The sequence below is a fragment of the Battus philenor genome, unplaced genomic scaffold, assembly GCF_028537555.1.
Source record: "Battus philenor isolate CCGP_79_NKW_IND1 unplaced genomic scaffold, ilBatPhil1.0.hap1 SCAF_28, whole genome shotgun sequence".
Lineage (NCBI taxonomy): Eukaryota > Metazoa > Arthropoda > Insecta > Lepidoptera > Papilionidae > Battus > Battus philenor.
In genome coordinates, this window is record NW_027181691.1 from 3,503,262 (window position 1) to 3,528,505 (window position 25,244).

General features: G+C 33.3%; 1 protein-coding gene across 2 annotated transcripts; it reads left to right on the plus strand.

Moving 5' to 3' along the window:
* Positions 1-1,403: 1,403 nt before the first annotated feature.
* LOC137926042 (facilitated trehalose transporter Tret1-like) lies at positions 1,404-25,216 on the plus strand. Of its 2 annotated transcripts, none has more exons than XM_068769575.1 (7): positions 1,404-1,503; positions 17,011-17,166; positions 17,913-18,115; positions 19,708-19,894; positions 21,714-22,096; positions 24,140-24,248; positions 24,860-25,216. In XM_068769575.1, the coding sequence occupies exons 1-7, from the start codon at positions 1,431-1,433 to the stop codon at positions 25,159-25,161; spliced, it is 1,413 nt and encodes a 470-aa protein (XP_068625676.1). In that variant the 5' UTR covers positions 1,404-1,430; the 3' UTR covers positions 25,162-25,216. The 2 variants fall into 2 exon arrangements, with proteins under 2 accessions (XP_068625676.1, XP_068625677.1); XM_068769576.1 differs by having other exon boundaries at positions 1,416-1,507.
* Positions 25,217-25,244: the final 28 nt, after the last annotated feature.

Genomic DNA, 25,244 nt, shown 5'->3' on the forward strand with positions numbered 1-25,244 from the left:
TAACATATCGTTAAACGTTATCTTAATCTGAGATTAAATTACTGTGGTAATTTGACACTGACATACATAGAATCTTCCAAATATTATGGTAGAAAAGAGAATATTCATATAATCTAATTGGTTGTAAGTTCAAATCCCAGCAATATGAAATAATAAAAAAAATATTTCAAATCTTTTCATATCACAGTATTAATAATTTTGCGAAATAAATCTTGCTCATTTCCAACGTATTAAACGATAAGTAACTAGAAAACAATGTATGTTTATTAAACAACCCATAGAAGTTTTCAACTGTGAAATGTGTGTTACTTTCTACTTTAATTACTTCAAATTACTTTATTCAATACAAATATTCATTTATTCGCTTGGCAAGCAAAAATTGTTGCTTTTGTTTTGTTTATTGTATTACAATTTAAAAGAGAAAACCATGAATTGCTTGGCAGAGTATAAAATTTAGTTATTTCGTTTGTGATTTTATAGGACTTGAACCCGCGACATTCATCATTATCATCTTCATATCAGCTGATAGACGCTCATTGCAAGTAAGAGGCCTTCCCCTAAAATTGCCATGATGACCGGTCTTGCTCTGCTCGCATCCGCCGACTTTAATGGTGTTGTCGGATCATCTAGTGGGCCGCCGCGTGTACAGGCTGTTGATGACCACTGATTTTGTTTCATTATTCCGTGATACGTCGGTGACCTTGGATCTTCAAGATCAACAGAAGAAACAAGTTCTTCTCATTTCTGATTCGATCGAACAGGAAAACTTTCAGCTTAGACTTTTTTTACTCTTTGGGTGACGTTGTATCCTTTTTTTATAAATTCGTAAGCGACCACGTCTCGGATCCATAGGCAACTCACACTGGTCAAAGGCCTTCATCTTTAGACATTGCTGACAGTTAATTTAAAAGCAAAATAACTGAAAAAAGTCAATCACATTAAATTATAGGATTCAAGGAAACAATCTATGATCTTTACTATGTTGCGATGTTATTATAAATCTATGATAATACTACTAATCGTTTATCTACTTATGCATATATATATGTTATTCGTGTTAATATCCTAAATATATTATAAATACTGGAAAATTAATTGAACTTAAATTTTATAATTAGTTGTAACTGTTTAATCGTTGTTAAAAAGATCTTAAGTACGTTTTTTAAATATAAATGACATCTACATAAGACTCTTCGTTTCATTCTGATTGCTTAAGACACAAGGCCAGGTAGTGCCTTACGTGCAGAACTCGGTTATAGTATGGGGTATAGCAGTTAATCGCAGTGAATGCTCGAGTCCAATCTCAGTTAAGTGTGTAGTTGACCGCAATGTGCTAGTCAAAAACTGTGTTCGCGCTGTAATTTGAAAAAGAGTGTAATATTCTAATAAATATTTTTTTTATCTGTTTGCGTATTTATATTTTGTTTAAAATGATTTTTTCTCGAAAAATATGTTTTTCTGTGGGAACAGCAGAATTGCGTCAATATGCCGTGGTTATTTTGGGTAGGTAAGTTTTGTAATGTTTTATTGAGTCTAGTGAATTTTTAAAGAAAAAAAAATTGTGAGAATTTTTTTATAACTAACCATCAATATTATCACATTGATGAGATCGATGAAAATTTTAACTGTTATTTGTTTTATAATAAAATAATATTCCCATTCCTTTAAACGTTGTTATACTAAATATTATTGAAATAAAATGAAGTAATTGATTTTACGCAAGAAATAAGGGGTGCGAAAATAAAGGTTTCGATATTTTATTTATATTTTATAAATTGCCTAAGGTCTATAATATATTTTTCCACAATTGTAAGAAGGTAGATGAAGAATAAAAGTGATTGAAATGTACGAAGGAAATAACGGGAAGTAAAACTAAACATTTATATTAGTATGGATATGTAACCTTGATTCTATAACTATAAAATACATTTGCGGTAATCGGAAGCGATCACTAATCTTCTTCTTATTTATATACGAATTGTAGGTGATTTCTTATTTAAATTAATTATCATATTTAATAATAACTTCCGATTTGACGTTTAATTTCGGAATTTTGTAACAATAACACTTACAATCGATTTTAATTAAATTTGGAATTTATTTAATAAATGATTAAAAGTCGCTTAACGAGCCATGGAAAAGATATGGTCGGGATTTTTCTTCAAAATCGAATTGGAAGTGGGGAGTTCCGTAGAGTAATGAAAGTAAAGCCGCTGAGGCGTTATGGTTCTGGAACTGAGATCATGGAATGGCAAGCGAAATGTATGACGTCTGCCCAGAAGGTTAACATATGACCTTTTTAAGGTTAGACGCTAATCTACGGGGAAGACGTAATCCCAGCTGTGGACATCCTATGGCTGAAAAGTCGATGATATTGAATTAAAAAAAAATTAAATTTTCTTATTCTGTTAACCATTCTCATAAATATTAAGATAAACTTTTCCTTATTTCTAAATTTAACTTATTCCTTTAATCATTCGAGATCCACTATAAGCGGATTTGACCTTTCGACTTCAATGTCAAAATTGTAAATTTAAAATAGAACCTTCAAACATTTGTTTACATGTTTTTTGAGGAAAAGCCATATTCATGTAACTTCATGGCGCATGATCCGAAATTCTTATTTCGGTCACTGATAAACTTTTATTACCGCGTGCGTTATGGTTTTGTGTCGCAAAATATAACATATATACGATGGCTATAAAAATAACAATAACAGTACAACTATATTTTTCCTAGTATTTATTTATACGGAACCTATTTGTTAAATATAACGCAGTCTTTTATTATTTTACGTTAAAAAATATTAATTGATAATTTTATATGTGATTATTTCTAGTGCAGAAGAAGAAAGGGAATAGCTCTTTCTTCTGATGATAGAACGTTTCTGAAGTTAAGTAACGGAGACGAAGTGGCGGGATTCCGCCACTTAGTCTCCCAACGTTAATATTTTTAAATTAATAATGTTAGCTGAAGAAATTCTATAAAGAACCTCATAATGTCAATAGGTCGAGCCAAGGTTCGCTCCTCTCGGACTCCAAATCGGGCTAAATGCTTTTCAAGTGACAGCTTAAGCAGGGGTCCCCTCTTTGCAGCCCTGCGCTTAGTCATCCAACAGCTAAGCGACTTATATATGTATAGTCACTTTACGGAGTGTTTGTATACACAGCCAGAGCTTGGTCACCACGCGGACTCTGCACTCAGTCACTTTATGGAGTATTCACCTAAAAGGCCAGTGTTTGATGACCTAGAAAGTTCTACGCCCAGTCACTTTACAGAGCGTTCGTCTAAGTGCCTAGAGATTGGTGACCTCGGGGGGCCCTGCGCTTTCTTATTTCATGTACCATCTGACTTAGCGATCTTAGAGTTTGTTGACCTTGGGAATGATCCCGCATGCAGATCATGAGCTCTCAATAAGTGATATCACCTATAGAAACTATCAAAGAGCTTGGAGACCTTGAGGACCCTTCGGTCAGTCACTTTACGGAGTATTCATCTAAACGGCCAGAACTTGATGATCTAAAAAGTCCTACGCTCAATCACTATAGAGAGCGTTCGTCTAAGCGCCTAGAGATTGGTGGCCTCGACGGATCTGCGCTCTCTTACTTTATGTGGCATCTGACTTAGCGACCTCAGTGCATATCATTGAAATCACCTATAGAGACTATCAAAGAGCTTGGTGACGTCGAGGACCCTGCGTTCAGTCACTTTACGGAGTATTCATCTAAATGGCTAGAGCTTGATGACCTTGATGGCCTTGCACTCGATCACATGGAGTGTTCGTCTAAGCGGCTAGAGATCAGTGGCCTAGGGGGCCCTGGGCTCTCTTACTCTATTTGGCATCTGATTTATGGTGCTCAGAGGTGACCTTGGGAATGGTCCCGCATGAAGATCATGGGCTCTCAATAACTGAAATCACCTAAAGAAACTATTAAAGAGCTAAGTGACCTCGAGGATCTTACGCTGGATCACTTCACGGTGTGTTTGTCTAAACGGCTAGAGATTGGTGGCCTCGGGGGCCCAGGGCTCTGTCACTCCATAGAACATCTGACTTGTTGACTTCGGGATCATCTCCTAAAAAAGCTGTTAAGGAGCTCGGTTACATCGTGGCCCTGAGGTCATTCACTCCATGGACCGTCCATATAAGCCTAGCGAATTTCCAATCCGGTAAAATAAAATATTACGATTCGCGCAGGTGCTAACGACAGAATCCTTGAAGTTAGCTATTTTAAAGAGGTTTTGACATTTGAAACTCGGTGAGGCCGTAAATACCAACAGGTAAACATTACTTGTTAATGAAATAAAAACCAACTTCCTGTTTTAATATAATAATAAACATTTTTTTATGAAGCCGAATGAATCGTATTCTTTTTTTTAGACCGAACTCTCACTGTTATACTAGCAAAACTGGGGGATTTCCAGGGAGCTTCGGCTCGGGCCCCTACGTACTACTATTTCACCTGATCGGAAGGCCGCCCAGCTCTTAGGTCGCTACAGTGAATGCTCCATGTATCGTATTGTCACGGTGACGAACAAAAGACAAGGTTGATGTTGTTTACCATTACCTTGTTCGTGTTAAAATGACGCCATAGCGTTTATCATTATATACAATTAAAGTCGCAACAAGATGCTATCTACTGTTTTAAGGAGAAGCACGAATTTGCGTCATTGAGCAGAGTATAGTAACTACACCCTTATACGCATTCTTACGTCTTTATATTTGTTGAAACAAATCCATAGGAAGTTATATCGTTGTTCTTCTATGAACCGAAGTAATGTTTTTTTTTTTTAATTTTAAAAATGGAACAGAATATTCTTTAGTGCATATAAAAAGTTTATTATTAAAAAAAAACAAAATTTATTTTAAATTACCTTTCATCGTGATCATTACAGTCGTATGATCTCCACTACTAGATATAAGCCTCTCCCATAGGTAAGTAAGAAACAGCCTGCATCCAGTGGTTTTCGAACTAAACGTGTGCAAATGGGCAGGCCAGGGCAGGGTTTTAAGTTTATGGAGTGAAGAATACAAAACGGCAAGTGCTGTTCATATGTCAAACTTGTGGTTAGAAACGCTGGAGCCAGGTTGCTTTTCATTCCAAACGGTCATATGGAAAATCTATGAGGGAGGTCTATATCTAGTACTGGAGATCTTACCGCTGTAATGATGACGATGAAAGAAAATTTATAATAATAAACCATTCTGTTGATTATTTTTTTAAAACCTAATTTTTGTTGGTATTATATAAACAATATTGTGTTCTATTTTTAAAATTTAAGAACATTACGTCAGTTCACTGTAAGCAAAACATCTAATATATAAAATTTCCATGTCACAATATTAGTTACCGTACTCCTCCGAAACGGCTTGACCGATTTATACCAAATTTTATATGCGTATTAAGTCGGTCTGACAATCGACTACTATCTATTTTCTATACCCCTAAGTGATAAGGGTGGTCCACCCCTAATTTTTTATTATATTTTTTTTATACAAATTTTTTTGTTTTTATTTTTTTATAATACAGCATACAAAAATACATACAACCATAAATTTTCACCCTTCTACGATCAACTCTTATTTTTTATTTGTTAATAAAAAACTTTATTTTTTTGCAAAGCATTGTTTGCGGGATCAGCTAGTATCGATATAAAAATGCATGTACTCCGTCTGAAATGATGATAAAGGACTAGTAAAGGTTTTTTAATTTTTCCCTTTGAACCAGTTTACATTATACTTTTTTTTTAAATTCAATCGAGTGAATGACACATGCTTCGTTTCGTATGATTGATTATTGCCGACTGCGAAGTGAATGGATTGCCTATTGTGAATACCAATGGCTCAATGTGTATTACCTAACTCAGGAGAGGTTAGTTCTTTGTTGTATTGATGCTACACAGGACGAGGGCAATTTTGTAATTGGCAATTTGACGCTTTTTGTATTGTTAAAGCGTTCAATTCTCGCTACCAATTTCCCTAAGAGATTTGACCTCAAAGGTCAAATACTATTTTCCCTTATAACTGACTCTTCGTACTTATAAAGTTTATTCAGGTTAATGCTTCGTTTTAATGTTTGTTTGTCTGGTACTGCCGTGTACTCTTACATCGGATTGTCAGAACGCGTATCTTAATCGCACAGCCGAGGTCACATTTAAATGGTTTTGGGCTAACTTACCACATTAAATGTCCACTTAAGCAACTGGCCGGCAAGATCAGTTAGTGTCAAACTGTAAACGTTACTTAAGGATCAAGGTCACGGACGTAGCTGGAAGGATTGTTCGTCAAAAGTAGCAGTAGACGGGGCACATCGCTGGTGCAACTGTCGACCGCAGAGACCAAAAGGTTCTCGAGTGGCAACCATAATCCCATAGATGTTTTGTTGATAGGCTGTCCACTAGGTGGACAGAAGACAGGACAGTAGTCAAGGTCGCAGGAGTCGCTGGATGCTGGCAGCTGCAAAACCGGAAGTCGAGGCGATGATAAAGATTTACTAAGTCGAATCTCAGTTATACAAAATTTGATTTTGTTTCCGGTTTTTCCATTTTGTATATCACGCAGATCCATGCACACAAAATTTTGGCAAGAATGTTTATTTATGCGACATAATTAAATTAAATAAGCGAAAACAGCAATGTTGTCGAATCTAAAGAACCGTGAAGTATTTGTTTACAATAGATTTCACGTTTGTGATATAACTGTAGACGAAAATCATTATATGAGCACGTACAACGACAGTTTATTTCGCAATCTCAAACCGAGGTACCGTATCGCCATGTTGACTCCTTTCGAAATCGTCATCGATGTATTAAGAGGGAGTTTGTGTTTGTTAGAATATTTGAGTAGACTTTCAAATATCAGATATACGTCGCTGTTATTTCATTCTAACTAAACGAATCCTTATTTAAATGTCATAGTTATTCCACCCAAAATTGAGTGTCTGATAGTACGAGTGATATACAGAAAAAAAATTCCAGAAGCAAAAACAAAATTTGTATACCTAAGGCACCACTTTGTTTGTTATTCTTTATATAGCAAATGTGCGAAGTTTTAGCTCATATACGTCAACTGCAAGGCGTCCTTCAAAGATGTTTATAGGTCAAAAAGAGCCGAGCAAAACTCTAACCTAGTCGTGAATAAATCAGTATTAGTTTAGTAAATAAGAAAAGGTAAATACATACTTAAACTAGCTACAATTGTATAAAAATAAAATTAATAATTGAGTCAAAAATGTGATAATGTAATAAAATATGATAATGTAGCAAAATTTGGTCTAAAAAAAAAGATGAAGGAGGGAAAGTGTTGCATGGGAGACGATTTCAATGTGAAGAAAGAGATCGTGAAAGATAGAAGAAAATAGTAATATCATGGATTGTAAAGGATGAAGCGAAAAAGTGAAATAAAAGAGTAAAATAAAAAACCCCTTAGCCGAGTTATAAGGTCGTTAACGAGGTCTCCAAAGAGGGGGGCATTAAGTAATTAAAAAAAAAGTAATCCAATGGAGGATGTACCATAATCGCCACGCTTGGCAGGCGCGTTGGCGATCGCAGTATCGTATAATGGCACCCAGAGGACACTATTGCCCATCTCTGAATACTTATCTGTGAACGGCAGTAATCCTATATATTTAAAGCACAAAGTGTGAATTATATACGAATGTAACCCGGGAATCAAATCTGTGACGTACGATCGCAAGTCTCAATGCTAAATAGCTGGCAATTTACACACTTTGACAAGGGTCACAGATAGCATTAAAAAAAGCTTCTATTGCTAGATTAAATAAAATATCAAAAAACATTTGTATGCTAAATGACTATGTAATGTATGACTACAAATGACTACGTAAAAGATAGTACACCTTAGTAATGATGTGTTAAACTCCGGTCTACTTCGAAGTTCATATGCAATTATAAATATCTAATTATATCTTACTTTATAATATATGTAGCCCAACTGCTTTTCTTTAGCATCTTCTTTTTAATTATAAGGCTTTTATTATCTGAGAAGGTGATAGACTCAATTTGATGTAATAAGAGATCGAATACTAAATAAAGAGTTGTTGAATTTGAATTTGTGGTCGTAACATTTTAAAGTGACGGGTAATTCTAACGTAACGTTGTGCAGCATTCTATAGTCGTACGGTCGTGCCTTAATGATAGAAATAATAAGTTTGACACAGATAGATTGTAACAGACAAACTAATGCCTTATACGATGCTATCGCAAAAACTAGTAAGTGGCTTATCATAAAGATATTTCGTGTTCTATGTGAAGAGGAATAGACTGTCCATTTTTATACTAATTTTTATTTGACTTTAAACATTTACAAGTCATAAAAATCATATAGTCTAACAGACAGAAAAAACATATAAATCAATGCGTGTAAAATGTGCAAAAAATATATTATTATTCTAAATTTAAATTTCCTTTTAAATATTACGCAGTAAAGTATATGCAACATTTACTTACGTGCATGGATCATTTTTGAAATCTGATGAATAATTTAATCGTTTCCAATAGAGGATGCCGACAAATAGGTAATATTAATAAGGTATAAGCTTTTTAAGTTAACTGTGTGTGAATACCAGTTAGTGCGGTCTCTTAAATTTGAAAGAACGAGAAGTTTTTTTGCTCATACTTTGAACAATCTATTGTTTACATAAAATAATATAAAATATATAATTTCTAATTAAATAAGAAAAATTGCGTCTCGCTGTGTATCCCATAATATGAACTTACTATACACCATAGGGTAAATCTTTTGACATATCTGTCTCACTGCTCAAACAGGCAGCCATGTTTGGCACCGTGTGACGCCATGTTTTGGTTGAGGTCGTATTTGTTGCAGACTATAAGATGTGAGTTGTGAGTTAGTACTCATATATATTACCTTATATTGACACTGGAAGAAAGTTCTTAAAAATATTCAATAAAAATTATTTTCAATAGAACGTATTTATTTGTGGTGCAAGTGGCGAGGCGAGTTGGTAGACACGGTGTGGGTAGGTCCCCACTAAGTGGACCGACCGGTCATCGTGGCGATTTTGGGAAAGGCCTAAGTCTTGATGGGCTTTCAACAACTGAAAAGAAAAATAACAAGACTTTTTTGCACACCAACGGTTTGAATCAATTAATATGAATCTTAAGATTTTTATTTTATATCTTCAGCTTGTAAGACGATCTACTGAAAATCTTTTTAATCAAACTTCATGTTCTAATTTCAAATGTTATCAAGATATTCAATATAGAATACTCTATCTAATTTATAAATTACTTCGGATGACTTACGGCATTGAAACAGGGCCTCTATTGTGAAATTAACCGTTCGATTGCTACGCGGCGATAAAGCGCTGCATTATTTTTGATAGAAAACTGCAACGCAGCGCTTTTGCGCTGCAAGTGACAGAGTGTCTTTGTTGACATGAATGTATACGTCTCTCTGATGCTACACCCATAACGTATTTTAATTTATTTTTTCTATAACATTACTTCTTAAAACCACCGTATGGGAAAATCGTACAAAAATAATTATTGAAATTGATTGATGTTTGCTTAAATGAGAGTTTTACCTGACGGCACGAAGTCAAAATATGTCCCGCAGTTTTGGTGCTTTCTTACAAGTATTGATAAGCAGTCTAATGTTAAAAAATATCTATGAACATTTATGTGCTGTAGGTGTAAGTTACTTTATAAAAGATAGCCTCGTTGACAAGTTGACAGTTGCTCAATATGTCGTAAAGAGGACTGTGCTCGGGGTTTTTCTATATAATCGAATTAGGAACAAGGCAATCCCTAGATGGAAGTAATGAATATAGTACCAAGGATTAGCAAGTGGAAGTGGCAGTTGTCTTGCCACATTCGACAGAAATAATGATATGATAGATTTAAAAAAAAAAAACTCACTGAACATACTTCTTAAATATACTTTTATTTTTTGTCCGTAATAAAGAATACTTTGTTCCAATGTTTATTAATCTTTTTGATAAGTGGAATCCCCTTTTTTGTAGTCACTTTCATTGTGGGACCCCTGATTAGTCCCGAAGGCACTGTTTCAATTCGCGACGATGGACTGTTGCATTTTTTTTATTTACTAAGAAAACTAACAGCATATATAATTATTTAAAATACAAAAAACATATTTAATTCTAAGGTAGACCAACTCGCGACGTCGAACAATCGCGTTTGCAGCGGATATCCAGATTAGTAAATGGAATATATTTGAATCGTTAAATTTTTATAACTTTTCTTATGTTACTTCCTAGAATGTTATAAAAAGCACATAACTTTCGTGGAACCCTTGAATGATCTTGGAACCTGGGAACTCCCCGGAACACTGTTTAAGAAACACTGTTCTATTCTATTTTAAACATCTTAGGTATCCATGATTTTAATGTACGACTTTATTTAAAGAACTATTCAATTTCTTTGTTTTTTTTTTTTTATGAGTTATGTTTTAAATTTAGGACTATGCAGAGTTTTTTAAAAGCAACAAGAGTAGCGTACTCTTATATATAAGCATAACCATTGCTTTTGAGAAGCTACTTTGATGTGGTCTAAGACGATTTTTTAATTTGAATATACTCTAATGTGCAGTCTACTTCTAGGAAATTTCGCACGTTATATAATTGATTATATACGTAAAAGCTTTAAAGGTATAAATGTATACCTTATTTGTCAGTAAAATACTTGAAAGCTTTTACACTTTCTTCCAATCAATCTGTATAAAGTGATCACTCTGAAATATGTTACATTAATTAATTTTATCTTATAGAAATGCAACTGGTCAATAACCTCTGGGAGTACAAAGTATACAGAGACAGATAATAAACTATAATTAATATAGGAATTTTGATTAACCTTTCTCCACTATATTATGATAATGTTATATATTTTTTCTGAAACCATTGATATTTTTATAGTGTGTACTATATATTAACTTTTACTATATATTATCAGCAAATAGGTAACAAAGTCACCTTTCCAAGCCTTGCAGAACTATAATCTATGAAAATGCATAAGGCAGCTTCTTTGAAATATTATTCCTTTATCCATAACGAAGTTACTTTTACTTCTTCTTTTTTATACGAAATGACTATCTATAGCTTATCTGTCATATAGTTACGTCGTTTGACTAGTATAACATTTTAATTATTAATTAATTTATATTAATATTATAACTGCGCCATAATTATTTAAATCGTTTCTTATGTAAATTTATAATTATTTTTTTATACAGTGTGTCTGGTGACAGAATAACGTTTCCAAACATAAATAAAAGATGTCATATTTGTAACAAAGTTTTATTAAAGGATTGAATGATGGAATCCAAATGCCTTCCTTCGAGTTGCAACACTCTTCAAAACGGAGTCTAGTATTTTACGCCACACGCTGCAGTAAACTTGGTTCAATTGTGCAGATTTCTCGATGAATAATTTCTTTAAATTCACAAGAGTTCGGATGTTGTTACTGAAAACTGTCACTGAGGTAGCCCCATTAAAAAATCCACTGGAGTTAATCCGTAATCTTGCATCGATACTTCTCACAAATGTCATTCGTCAGCTGGTTACGAGCATTTTCGAAAAAAAAGGTCCAGTCACACTGGGGCAGAGTACTAGTTTTTGATTTTGTAATCGGGGTTGCAGGTTCTTGGACACCAGTAACGAAGTTTGGGCAGTTGACGTGGCTATTTAACTAAAAATAATTCTCGACGCTGCAAAAAATCTTGTTTTTTTCAAAAAAATTCATATCTTATCTTCCAGTTCTTGGATAATTTGAATTGTAGAAGGATGGCAATGAAGATCGTTATAATCAGTTTAAGAAGTCCCGCTTTTCACATAAACTGTTTTCTACAAATACAATGTTTTTGTGAGTCCATGAACATCGACTGGGCCTTGGCCATGGGGTATTCGTATCCTAAGCAGTTGCGCGGAATCTCTGAAGGAACGATTTACATTTACGTCCTTCACTTATCCCTCAAATATCCAAGTGTGTACAAAGTTATCGACAAGCAACGTGACGATTAGTCGACTGCTACATTGCTGTTGAGAAACTCGTTTATTTTCAATTACTTCCATAGTTAGGTAATACTATTCAAGTAATAGTATGTAAAAATATAAAACTGCCATCAGACACCCTGTATAAATGTTAGCCGTTAATATATTCAACTGGAAACGCAACTTTTTATCGTCATACATCAACTAATGTTTTTATAACTACTTATAAAAACGTAGAACCAAATTTAAACTTGATAAGGTTTATATATATTTATGTTTTTTAATCATCGATTATGTAGATTGTTCTTCTATTTTATTTTGTGTCAAATTTATGCATCATCACTAAGTTTAAATAAAGATTATTCGTTATTTCTAATAGGGGATACTTTTTGTCGTTCGAATTTTTTACTATTATATTTGATGAAATTTCTTAATATATGTAATTATATGTGCAATTACTTAATGTCTACAGTAAAAAATCTCGCTGGTCAACTGTCTGGCTGCAATCGCAACTGATTATATGTTAGCATTGCCTTAATAAATAATTTTTGATTAATGACATATAACCTTGACATTACTAATTCCGGTTGGTATAAAAAATTCTAATACCCGTCGCCGTAACAGTTTGTTATGTCAAAAGTTATTCTAATCGACGTGATGGCGTACCAAAGACGATACCGATTAACGAACTTATTTTTTTTTTTGACAAAAGTTTCACAACGTTTATTTCAATTGCCTCTATTATTTGTAAGGGAAGAGAAAAGTGTTGTATATATGGAAGACAAATTGTTATTGGGCAACATTAAGACTTCTAAGGGTTGACATTGACAGGGAATGTCAGCGGAACTGTCAGATTTGCAATGTATGACGAGTGTACGAGTGTTTTTGTTTAATTAAATTTCTTGGTTTAAACCAAATGTTTTCACTGCTGCACCCCCACATATATATTATGTGAACAGCATAGTTTCAATTTTTTCTCTTCATATGAATTTTCCTTCTCCCTAAACGAAGATATAAAAAAAAATCCCGAATGTTGTTCGTTCGTATTCGTTCAATCATTCGTTCATTCATGTTAGCCAATAGACGCCCACTGCAAAGCACAGGCTTTCCTTAAAATCGCCACAATGGCCGATCTTGCGCTGCCTGTATGCAGCGACTTATCATGTTAATGTCGTATTGGGGAGCCTATCCATGCCGCGTTTAGCGGCTAGTGGTCGTCACTCTACAACCTAGGATTACTTTGGGCGCTATTGATTATAATTTTGTATATTTATGTTTAGAATCTAACAGTTAATACTTGACACTGTACATACAACACAATATGACAACAGTAATATACATAGCATAATCAAAATTGAAATAAATTAAAAAATATATTTTTTTTAAATTTATCATTCATTTACTTACACGGCAATTTAACATAATAAGTAACGTCACTGGAATTCGCTAGATGCGGGTAGTGCAAGATCGATCATCGTGGCGATCTTTGGCGGAGGTATATGCCTAGCAGATAGCATTTATCGACTAAGAAAAAGGAGAGAGAATAATACTGTTATTCGTATTCCAAATAATTTTGTAGCTCGTAATTTAAAATAAATAAATAAATTTGCTATGATTAATTTGTTTAATTAATTACATGCCTTTGTTTGTTACTTTCTGTACATAAAAGTAATGACATTAGCATACTTTATCTTTATATTCAATGAAATTAACGTTTTTAATTTATTTCAAGTAACACTATAAAATATTTAATTTTTTATAAATGTTTTCAGTCTTCATTAATTCAGACTGTTAGTGCAATGTCCGGAATTCAAATTTTATTATCTCATCAAACAGGTTTTACTAGATGTTCCTTGAAATGATACGTATCAATTATCTTTCAATATTAATCAATCCAATTTTTTGTGCTTATATCAAGAAAAAAAGAACATAAACACCCGGGGATAAATATTGCACATCGTCTTTTGAAAAGAGACAATCGGCTAATTTCGGCTTCGTAGAGCATTATCTCCATCCTACATTACCATGTGACGTTTTGTCAGATGTGCGAAAGAGATAACGCTCTACGAAACAACTAAATTTATATGGCGGTATAGCCTCCAAAGTCGGTTCGTAGAACGGCAAGAAGTGGTAATGGACAGGCCACATAGCACCCAGAATAGATGACCGCTGTAGCTTTAAAGTTCTGGAGAAGAGACCACGCATCGGCAAACGCAGAGTAAACTATCTGTCTACATGGTGGAAATTTCAACTTTTGAAAGTCGTTGGAAGACGTTGAAAACATTTCGCTCTACACCGCTGCTTTTGGAAACATAGGTTTCATTCCCAGAGGAGTGGTTTCCCATAGGGGAAAGGCATATGTCCAGTAGCGGATCTCCTTTGATTCCAAAATGGAGGAATTCAATTTATTTTTCAGTATAAATAAAATATAATATATTCGTGTGAAATGTTTTTATTCCTTTTTCATCACTACACTGGTACATACCAAAATCCAAATGATAAACAAGCGAGTCCCAATCAACGACACGTTCTCTTCACATTGATATCAATCGTTTAACAATATTATTCAACTCATTTTTACTTGTTGTACGAAAATCAATATTTCAGGTAAATGTCTTCAAAAACGGAGGAATATTTGCAAACCTTTCTCAGATTTATTTTTCAGTTCACGAATTACTTAAGGTTTATCACCTAAGATGCAAACCAAGAACGTTAAAATAAAAAAATAATTATTAATTCCTCGCAAATTCGTATTACGTTGTAGGAACCACTAAAAGAAAACAGGACAATTATAGTGCTGCCTCTGTATAATAATAGGTGAATTAAACAGTTTACCACAATAGTGCAGACCAAAGCGATATACATAGTTTCGATTTTAAAATAAATGCATAAATAAAAAATTATTTCAGATTAATCAAAGAAAATTTAGAATTTAGAGAAGAATAAAATAATAAGTCTGTGTGAAATATTTTTAATCCTATTTTAAAGTATTTTTAACTTTGTGATATATTTCTGACAACTTTTTTATGAACTGTATTACTGTGTTCGTCAGACCATTATAATAATAGATACATGTACGTTATGTACACTTTGGCGGGTTTGTTGTCTACATTGGCGGCAAAATATCGGTGTAAATCTATCCAAGATAAATATTGATCGGTGTTATATATATCCCTCCATAGATATTTTAGGGGGAGACCTATACCTTGCAGTGGACCTCTATGACCTGAAACGTAAACAACGAGTAATCATGTCTTATCTTATTAGTATTTAAAATTATGTCTTATGCTATCAACCATATTAAAATTAATTAATTTGTAAAATCAAAATTTTATTTTACATGTAGTTACCTCGAGCCAAAATCTTGGTCGTTTCATTCATTGCATAAAAATATAAAATATAGTATTAATCAAAAAGTGATGTTTATCTCTCTATGAAAAACTATAATTATACACTTTATACTGCGACATATTTTTATTTGTCTCGTGAGTGACGTCTTAACTTACTTGATGCGAAAATGTTTGTGTTTAATTTTTTTATTATAGTACTTGAATTGAAATAGTTCAATCTATAAATATAAATAAAATTTGAATGTCTGTTTGTAATATTAAAGTAAACGCTTTTTACTTCATATGAATATAGATATGGTACATATATCAAAATTACATTTTCCTTTAAGTTTTATCTCTCTGTTTGTTTGTTCCGGATAATCTCTGAAAAGTCGAAATTTATACTGGCAGGTAGATGATTTAATAAGGAGTAACTAAGGTTACTTTTATTTTAGAAAAATTCCCTAACGAAAAAACCGCAATAAAGTAAATATTTTTTTGAAATTCACGCGGGCGAAGTCACAGGCACAGTTAGTTATAAATAATAACTTCCTTAAGGCCATGGAACTATGAAACAATCGAGATGATTTCTTATTGAGTTTACTAAGGGAAACACATTACAATAAAATACATACATTTGAGTAGGTTTGAACGTAAGTCTGTTCGGCACCTTCGCGAGTGAAATGTTTTGCGGTTACACTCGCTACTACGTGGTCATGTTTTATTTATTGACTATTGTTATTTGAGGTGACTGAATTTGCGTAATATAATTACTTGTTACCAAATCTCAATCACTAGGGACTGATCTCATATAAATATCTACAGTAATCCATCTTTCATTTATTTATTCATTTTATTATTCATGGGATTATTTACAATGACCACTTGTGCACGATATCTAATTTTGCTACAAGTCCAAAAAATTTTGGTACCTTTTTCATGATGGCTACTAAAAAACCTGTTCATCACGCGACAGAGTTTATTCAACTTCTCACAAAGCAGTCAATTAAAATAGAATTAGAATGGGACCTTATTATAATTCTAGTTTCTGAGCGATTCTTCAATTCAAAAACACGTGGGTTCCAAATGCGATCTTATCTGAGAAAAGTCCACAACAAACTCAGACTGTCTTTTTTGTTGTCATTTTTGCAATACCCTTAATACGTTAGTCCTTTACATTATAATAGGACTATTTTACGAACTTAATGAACAAAACAAAGACACGTTACATGCTAGACACAGATATCCATAAAAGAGTTAAAAATTTTATGAAGCCTGGAGGAATATCTAAGTTTATCTTTATTTTTCGTGTGAACACGAGAAGTAATTTTACGTATATCGCCTTTTTTCTAAAGTTTTATTACCTTATGCACATAAATCATCTAAAATGAAATGTCTATGGTAATCTTTTCCAACGTGTGGCCCACGCCCCACAGAGGGGTAATTTGATTATTAAGGAGGACAACTCAAAAGTGGAATTAACACTATACATCTTACATAGGAGGCGTAAGAATTTACAAAAGGCTAAGTTTGGGCATGGCACATAAAAGGTTGAAAAATATTGGTCTATGGTGTATCTTCACATGATACACAAATATATAAATATTTTTAGAGTTTTCAGGCAGGCAATTATTAAAGAAATAGTAAATTGTATATTCCGTAACATGTACTAATTAATTTATTGTTCGCAGTAAACTTGAGCGTACTAACCACGGGCATGGGCTTGGCGTGGTCATCACCGATGCTGGTTAAGCTGACGGATGAAGAGGAGACGCCTCTGAACCGGACAATTACAGAAGAGGAAGGTTCCTGGATAGTATCCATAGGATCATTGGCCAGTATACTTTGTAAATTAACCTGATTCATCATTATTCATCATATTCATAATAATTTGTGCAGCCGTAGCCGTAACTGTAGTGGAACTAGCATTAACTTACAATAAATATAATTTAGATTAATACACCTTATTGAATAGGATGCATTTAAAGTTACTGCCAATAAAACGCAAGACTAAAGGAAGGAATAGAGCAAAATCGGTCAAAAATTCATCAAAAGAATGGGTGCCATCTACATTGATTAAACATTTTTAAGCTTCAACAAACTTAACACAATAAATATAGTGTAGATTCATATATAGACTAGATTTTCATTCAGGTAGGATAAGGTGTTAAAAATTCTCTATATAACGCTAGCTACGCATAGATAGTCACTTTATTCGGTTTCTTTAAAAATTCTATAGGTTTCTGTAACATCAAATGACTAACTATTTGTCGGAGTTATCAGGTAGTCTAAAAATTCAACGACACTTTCACATCAAATAGAGGGAATATATACCCATAAATGGTAGTAAAGTTTCAAAACGGCGTCTACATTTTAATATAAAATGCATGTCATCATAAGTAGAGTTTGCATCATCACTACTTCAGACTGCTGCGCATACGCTTCACCTATAGATTTTCACCAATAGGAACCGTTGGAAGTGGTCTGCATCCAGTATCTTCCGAAGACTTGTACATAAGATACAAAAATTTTTAGTATTATTCCTTTAAGGTATTATATTATTACATCAGCGATATATTGTCCCGTTTTGCAGCAAACTTCCTTGTTGGCGTACTGATGGACAGTATTGGAAGGAAATATTGCATACTGCTCACATGTGTACCGAAGCTGATCATAGCCTTACTATTTATCTTCGCAACGGACATTTGGATGCTGATTTTGGGACGCACTGTGAATGGCGCAATTGATTCATTTCTCTTCATAGCTGTGCCAGTTTACGCTTCCGAAATTGCAAGCGTGAGTGTCAATTTCATTGTTGGGTTATAATGCAGTATCTATTACTACTAGAAAACGGTGGTGAGCAAATATTACTGTGTATAATAAAACGCCGGTTATGAGATTCAAACAGAACTAACTTTTTTATTAAACGTTCAGAAACATACATACATTTTATTTTATAACAATGATGGTAGAAACACTATACAATCTACGTTCCAATAGTCCAAATTAATAATTATTTGTATATCATTTCCACACTGTGTTCACCTTGCAAAGAATTTGTCTTGTCTTTAAGGTTCTTGTTTTAAGGTAGGCTTTAGCTTAGCCAATTAAATTCCTCTAGAAATCCCAGCAAAGCCTTCGATTCACTAGTGATTTCGACGAGGGCTAAGTAAACCAAGTTGAGTGGCACTTTATACTTGGAAATTTAATGCAAATTAAAGTTTATTACAAAATTGTGCCGCAATTGAACAGACAGAACCACTTAAAATACGTTTTATATAGCCTTGACTGTCCCGTCTCTTCTATGCAATATGTTTGTGTTGCAATAACGCCTTACCATCTACATATTACGAGTATTTTAGTAACCACTACTAAACAAATGGCTTGTATAATTTATTTTGACCTGAAACTCTACTAAGAATATATGTGTCGAATTTGCGTTGATTCTTCTTTGTTAATTAATTCTCAACTCTAGATAGATCTCATACATCTTTAGCTATCAATAGTAAACAATAATAATAGTAATTCTTTAAAGTTTGTTTAAATTTAAGTGAGTCTAGAGAAGAAGTGATAACGCATCCTCTATATAGCCCTGATCTAGTACTTTCAGATTTCCTACCATTCTTTTGTCTTTAGATATCTTAAACAGTGTTAGGTTAAAATCAGGAGAGGACTCCCAAAATTACTTATCGCGTTTTTTTAGGGGAATTCCCAACCTTTTTTCAGCAACGACATCATATCACTACTTAAACTCTATAGTTAAATGTAAACAGACTTTGAAAAAATGTCGGATGTACACTAAATAATCGATTGGAGTAAGTATAAGGTGAAATATTATCAATGAAAAATGTGACATAACGAGGTTTCTCTCTCTTTCATAATAGAACTTGGTTATTTTCTTTTGTTTTAATTGACTCTGGCAAAGCTTTAAGCTGATAAGTAAATGCCACGCAGCAGCACGCACACAGAGCATATCTAGTTTTATATAAAATGCGAAAGAACGTGTTCTTCAACATATTTTTTTTAATATCCGCTTCTGTAGTAAACGGATTTAAGTAAAAATAGCAATCTAGAATTGAGATTACGCCTATAACCATATTATATTTTATTACCTTTGAAGTTTCTACGTTCTTTTAAACATTACTAGCGGTGAATTAATGTATTGCAGCCAACATAGCTATATAAACTTTGTTATTGCTGTTGAAAATAATGTAGTTGTTTACGGGATTTTAATTAAAATAATTTGCCTATCTTAAAGATTTGATAATATGGTATATTAGAAGAAAGGTTCTCGCTTTGAGCTAAAAACCTCTGAAGTACGATCACGAGAAAAAGAGAATAATATTTGTAAATAGAACTTGTTTAATTTAACCATGTTCATTTCACAGAAAGAAATGCGAGGCTCCCTGTGTACGTTCCTACAAATATTCTCTTCCTTGGGTATTGTGGTCACATTGTCAGTCGGACCGTTTGTTTCGTATGTAACATTTAACACAATCTTCGCGGTCGTGATTTTGGTCACGAGTGTACCTCTTCTATTTCTACCCGACACCCCGTTCTTTTTACATTCAAAAGGTAAGTTTATGTATTTTTAAATCATTACTTTCTACATTACATTCTACGGAAAGATTTTGACAATCCATAACATTTAAAAATGACAAAACGTTATATTTCAATATTTAGTCTCAACTACCTAAGGATGTGTTTACATTGGTGGCGAAACGTCAATCCACATTGGCCGAAATATACTACAACTATTTTTAGAAAATCAAAAAACTTTTTTATCGTTTTTATAATTGTTAATAATTTAAGATACAGGCACTGGATCAGATGAAGAAAATTATTTAAAAACACATTGATATTAATGGCCCTCTTTTTAAATAAGTTGTAAAATAAGTGTAAAATCATCTTTATATATTTTTAGTAATTTATTAATTTAAAATCAAGTTAGAATCATTTACAGTGAACACTTCTGCACTTCATCAATAGCCTAATTTCATAGATACAAGATTCAAACGATCTCTCTTTTAGCGAGATCTTTTGACTTATAGACACATGAGTTCCAAATGTGCCTTGCTCTTAAATGAGGCCACAACAAACTCAAGTTAGTTTCAAATATTGTTAGTACTTATTACAAATATCTGTCACTTTCATATGCTTATAAAAGAGCAATTAAAAGAGCGCTATATTAACTCCGCTCGGCGAACATACAATAGAATCAAACTCTTCTTCAGAATTAATGTGTTTCAACTAATCTAGAGCATACGATTCATGCTAATGGCAATCTGTAATTCGACCTTCGTTATTTCAACGTGCTAGTTATAGCCTATTCAAACAGCTCTTTAAGGTGTGTATATGATGTTTGAATAGAAGCAATGACACAGCCAAACTATTCCTAACCTTATGGTCGTTTTATAGTCGATTAATATCTAAGAGGATGTTAACTTAGATATTAATCGACTATATTTATTTATTATTATAGTGTTAAATAATTATTAAGTAACTTAGGCTATAATATATATATATATATATATATATATATATATATATATATATATATATGTATATGATATTATTACATAATTAAATTATTTATTTTGCGGTGTTTATCTGCAATCTATCTCAGACTTTGAGCAAAATTGTTCCTAGTCGTTTACCACGTTTAAGGTGTTTCTCAGTAGTATATTTTGCTTATTCTTCACATTTACATCTTCAGTAAGAAAAGGACCAATATTTAGCCACTTCCGCACATGCAGTGGTAGTATGATATAGCGGTGGCAGTTGTGTAATTCGAATTGTTTGTTTGACCCTCAGATAAATATTTTATTGACTAGATTCTCCTTTTTAGTTAGTGACATTTCAAGTTTTTAAAACTGGCCAAAAATATATCTCAAAATTAGAAAATAGAATTCTTTATTAATCGTTTCAGGTCATTGTCATTTATTAGCATAAAATGGCGCCAATTTAAAAAAAAATACTTTTGAATTTATTACATGAATTATGAATTTAATACATGACAATTTAGGTATAATAAAATTTATGTTAATTTAGGATTTTTTACGATTTTCGTTGCGGTGTCAGTCAGCAATAAAGTCACGGTAGAATATTGAAACGTATTTTATTTAATAAATTAAACACATATGACGTATGTTTTGACGTTTCAAAATTGTTTACCAAAAGTCTTTCCGATAGAAAACATATTCATTGTTATTTCTAAGTTAAGGATGTTCGTTCTTAGCCTAAATACTTGTAATATAAAAATTTCACGTTTTTTTCTTGAGATACCAAATATAAAAGCTTGTAGAAATAACACTATTACTTCTATTTTGAGCAGAATAAAAAAGATATGAATAATAAAATGTAAATTTGTATTGACATCACTAAATATTTTCAGGAAAAACCGACAAAGCATTAGAAGTATTAACATACCTACGTGATTCCGAACAACTGGCCAAAGAAGAGATAGCAACGTATGCACAAACGGAAAACGACGAAAAAATCGATAAAATCAGTATATTCAAAGATCGAGTTGTTCTTAAATCGTTTGCAATAACGATTGTATTTTGTGCGTGTACGCAACTTGTCGGTTTTAACGCGGTTTCCTTTTATCTGCAAACGATTCTCGTGTCGACCAACAGCAACGTGAGTCCGGAGATTGCGTCGGTCGTCATCGGTATGATCCAGCTCCTGGCCAGCTTCTGCACCACAATATTGGGCGACAAATTTAAGAGGAAACAGATATTGATAACCTCTCTCATAGGCATGTTCTTTGGGATGGTAAGATTTAACTTTTGAATGGCTAAAAACATCATCATACCAACCGTTACATTACATTGTATAGGCCTCACTCAAAAAACTCCAGCATCCAACGACTACCAATGACCATAAATATATCGTCGATAGACTTAGCAAGAGGTCTACAGGTGTCCCGACTTCCAGCTCGTGGTTGCCACTTGAAAACCTATCGACTTCAACGACCAATGGTTCCATGTGTCACATGTGATGTGCCATGTGTGTTCCATGTGTGACAAGTGATGTGCCCCGACTACTGCCACTTTAGATAAGCGATTCCTTGAACTACGTCGGCTATGATAAATTACAGTAGTTTAAATTATAGTCCCATAAATCAACGTCAAGATTAAATTCAATCCATCGATCCTAGATAATTTATGTCACGTAGTATTATCATCATATGTATGTACCCAAGTTACAAGCAATACTAATTTTTTTAAATATACAACGATATCTCCATTGAATTAGACATGCAATTATCATAAAATAAAAGGTTTATTATTTATTTTCACTGTGACGTAGTGATGTATTTTTAAAATGAATTATTTAAAGAATAATTAGCAGTTAGTTAGCAAGCGGTTACTATTTACTAAAGTACACTATTGCAAATGTTTGAGCAAATACACTTGTCTATATTTTCACTGTCCGATGTGACCTTTCGTAAGTATTATTGCTCGTATTAACTGAAATTGTAGAAAAAAAATGTCTGCGTTTAAAAAAAGAATCTTATATACGGAGCAACGTAATCAGGGTAAAATCGAGACAAGTAGCAAGTAACTCCAGAAAAAAGATAGCAAAAAACTATTTCATGTACTATCAATTTTTTGTTTAATTTTCAAGTTTTCATATTCTTTTAATTTTTTAGTACATGGTACACATAAGAAAATTCTTAACTTTTTAAAGACGAAATTTAGGCGTTACGAGTTTATTTTTATTTCTTTTAATTATTTTGTACGACATTCTTATTTAAATAAGCATTTAATTTTATTATTATTAATATAGGTGGCATTATAAAAAGGCTTGCGTTATAGAAACAACTTAAAACCTGTATCTACTTCGCCACTCACATCCGGTGGAGCAACGGTTATACACCTTGCTCATTTATAATTACGGGCCTATATAAACTTATCACTGCTGTCATGTAATAGTTATACAAGTTATGTAATGGTACATTTTGAAACAAGAGTTATCTTAGAAAGACAAATCACAAGGGCGACATTTCACCACGCGCGATAAAATATGTTACTTCGGTAATACTGTTACACGGATCTTTGATATTTTTGGTCCCCGATATATAATTCAAAGTCTATGTATAATCTCTAGAATCGAATTTGCCGTTTTCGATCACATGTCACAGTTATTATCACTTCTTATGATGTCTTCGCCTGCTATTAGGCAATCATGAAGGCTATTTTTATCCGCGATGTTACAACTGTGAACAGAGCTCTGGTGCTCATTGCGAACCGCGTCCTGACAATTTAAAGCCTCGAGGTGCATCTTCTGCCTGGTTTTAAGCCTCCTCGGGTATTCTGCTTTATTACCGCAGAGAATTTTAACTTATTTTTGTTATTAAGTTTATGAACGCTCGCTTCCAACCATTGGTAATCTATAGGGAGGCCTATGGCTGAAATGCTGTTGATAATCAAAATGACAGATACTACTTCTCGTTACGCATCATATCTCGAAAGTAAATTAGATGCCTGATCTAGAAATACGGTGTTAATATTATGGTATTCTGTTTAAAGGTTGAATATGGTAGTAAAGTTTCAGGCTAAATATAAATGATATATGTTTACTGCATGACATAGTCTCCCAAAAATCGCATCGATGACCGTCCTTGCGCTGTCCAGCCACTTCCTTTGACCTCGTTTATGTTGCCTGGCTAAGTAAGACTAAGTAATATAAAGTATTGTTATGATCCCAAACGTGATGCTGTTTTTTTTTAAATTTAATGACCTATTTACAAGAGTAATAACCATTAAAAAATCTTTTCTTACAGTTTGAAATAATACAGATTTTATTTTTCAGGTCGGATTAGGTGTATTTTTCAAAATTAAAGAAGACGTGGAAGTGTTCGGTTTTTTGAACTACCTGCCTCTCATATCGCTTATACTAGTCGTCTATAGTTACAGCGCAGGTAATGTTTATTTTTATTACTTTTTTCAGCTATCCTCAACCATAAAACTAGTGTAATTGTTTCTTCTGCTTTATTTCTCTTCACTTTTCCTTGTTTTGGGCAGAGGCGGTCCAGTTTTTGCCCGTCACCTTAATGATGCCATCACGCTATCGTATTTGTGGCCTTCTTTGATCCCATTTTAGCAGAAGCTTGCACAAGAAATCTTGGTTCCTTGCAATATGACCGACCTTTTCCTTCTAAAATCTACTTCATTACTTTTTGGTCCGTCAGATACCTTCTAGCTTTCTCTTCAGTATCATTGGAGCCACCTCCAGTTTACTTATGATTTATTTGGTCGTAGCTTAAGTTTATATTCCATATAATAAGACGGGGTAAAAGTATTATTCAATCATTTGGACTCTTGGTAGAGTGTCATTAACTCCAAAACGTTAAAGAATCAGCGAAAATGTCTGCCCTCAGCTACTTCAACTTGTCAATCCAATGGGCCACGTATAAGTACTTTCGTTCGTCTTCGTACCACCGTATTTCTTTGATCTCAATCTCCTTCGCAGCTATCACTGCAAATGGACAAAATTTAGATATATAAAATAATACACCTTAATTACTTACAGGAATTGGATCTCTCATGTGGGTGCTGATAGCTGAGCTATTCGACGGACCCGCAAGAGCGATAGGCGTTACCACCAGCTTAATGGTGACCACTATCTTTATATTCATCACAACCAAGTACTTCTCCTTCTTAACTCTTTCTATCGGGCCGGCGATCACTTATTGGATGTTTAGTGGAATGTGTATACTTACTTGTATTTTTATTTACTTCTGCGTTCCCGAGACTAAAGGAAAGAGTTTCAGCGAGATACAGACGGAGTTGAGAGGAGAAAAGCAAACGAAAGGTGATGCTGAGAAGAGTTAAAGAAAGAAAATGACAGAGATCAATTGATATTATCTATTTATGTTTTGGTACAATATTAAAGTTTAAATATATACGAGTACACA

Coding starts and splice junctions, on each gene's coding strand:
- LOC137926042 (XM_068769575.1), top strand. CDS start 1,431: ATGATTTTTTCTCGAAAAATATGTTTTTCTGTGGGAACAGCAGAATTG. Junction 18,116..19,707: donor ACGCTTCCGAAATTGCAAGC/GTGAGTGTCAAT, acceptor TTCATTTCACAG/AAAGAAATGCGAGGCTCCCT. Junction 24,249..24,859: donor CGTCTATAGTTACAGCGCAG/GTAATGTTTATT, acceptor AATTACTTACAG/GAATTGGATCTCTCATGTGG.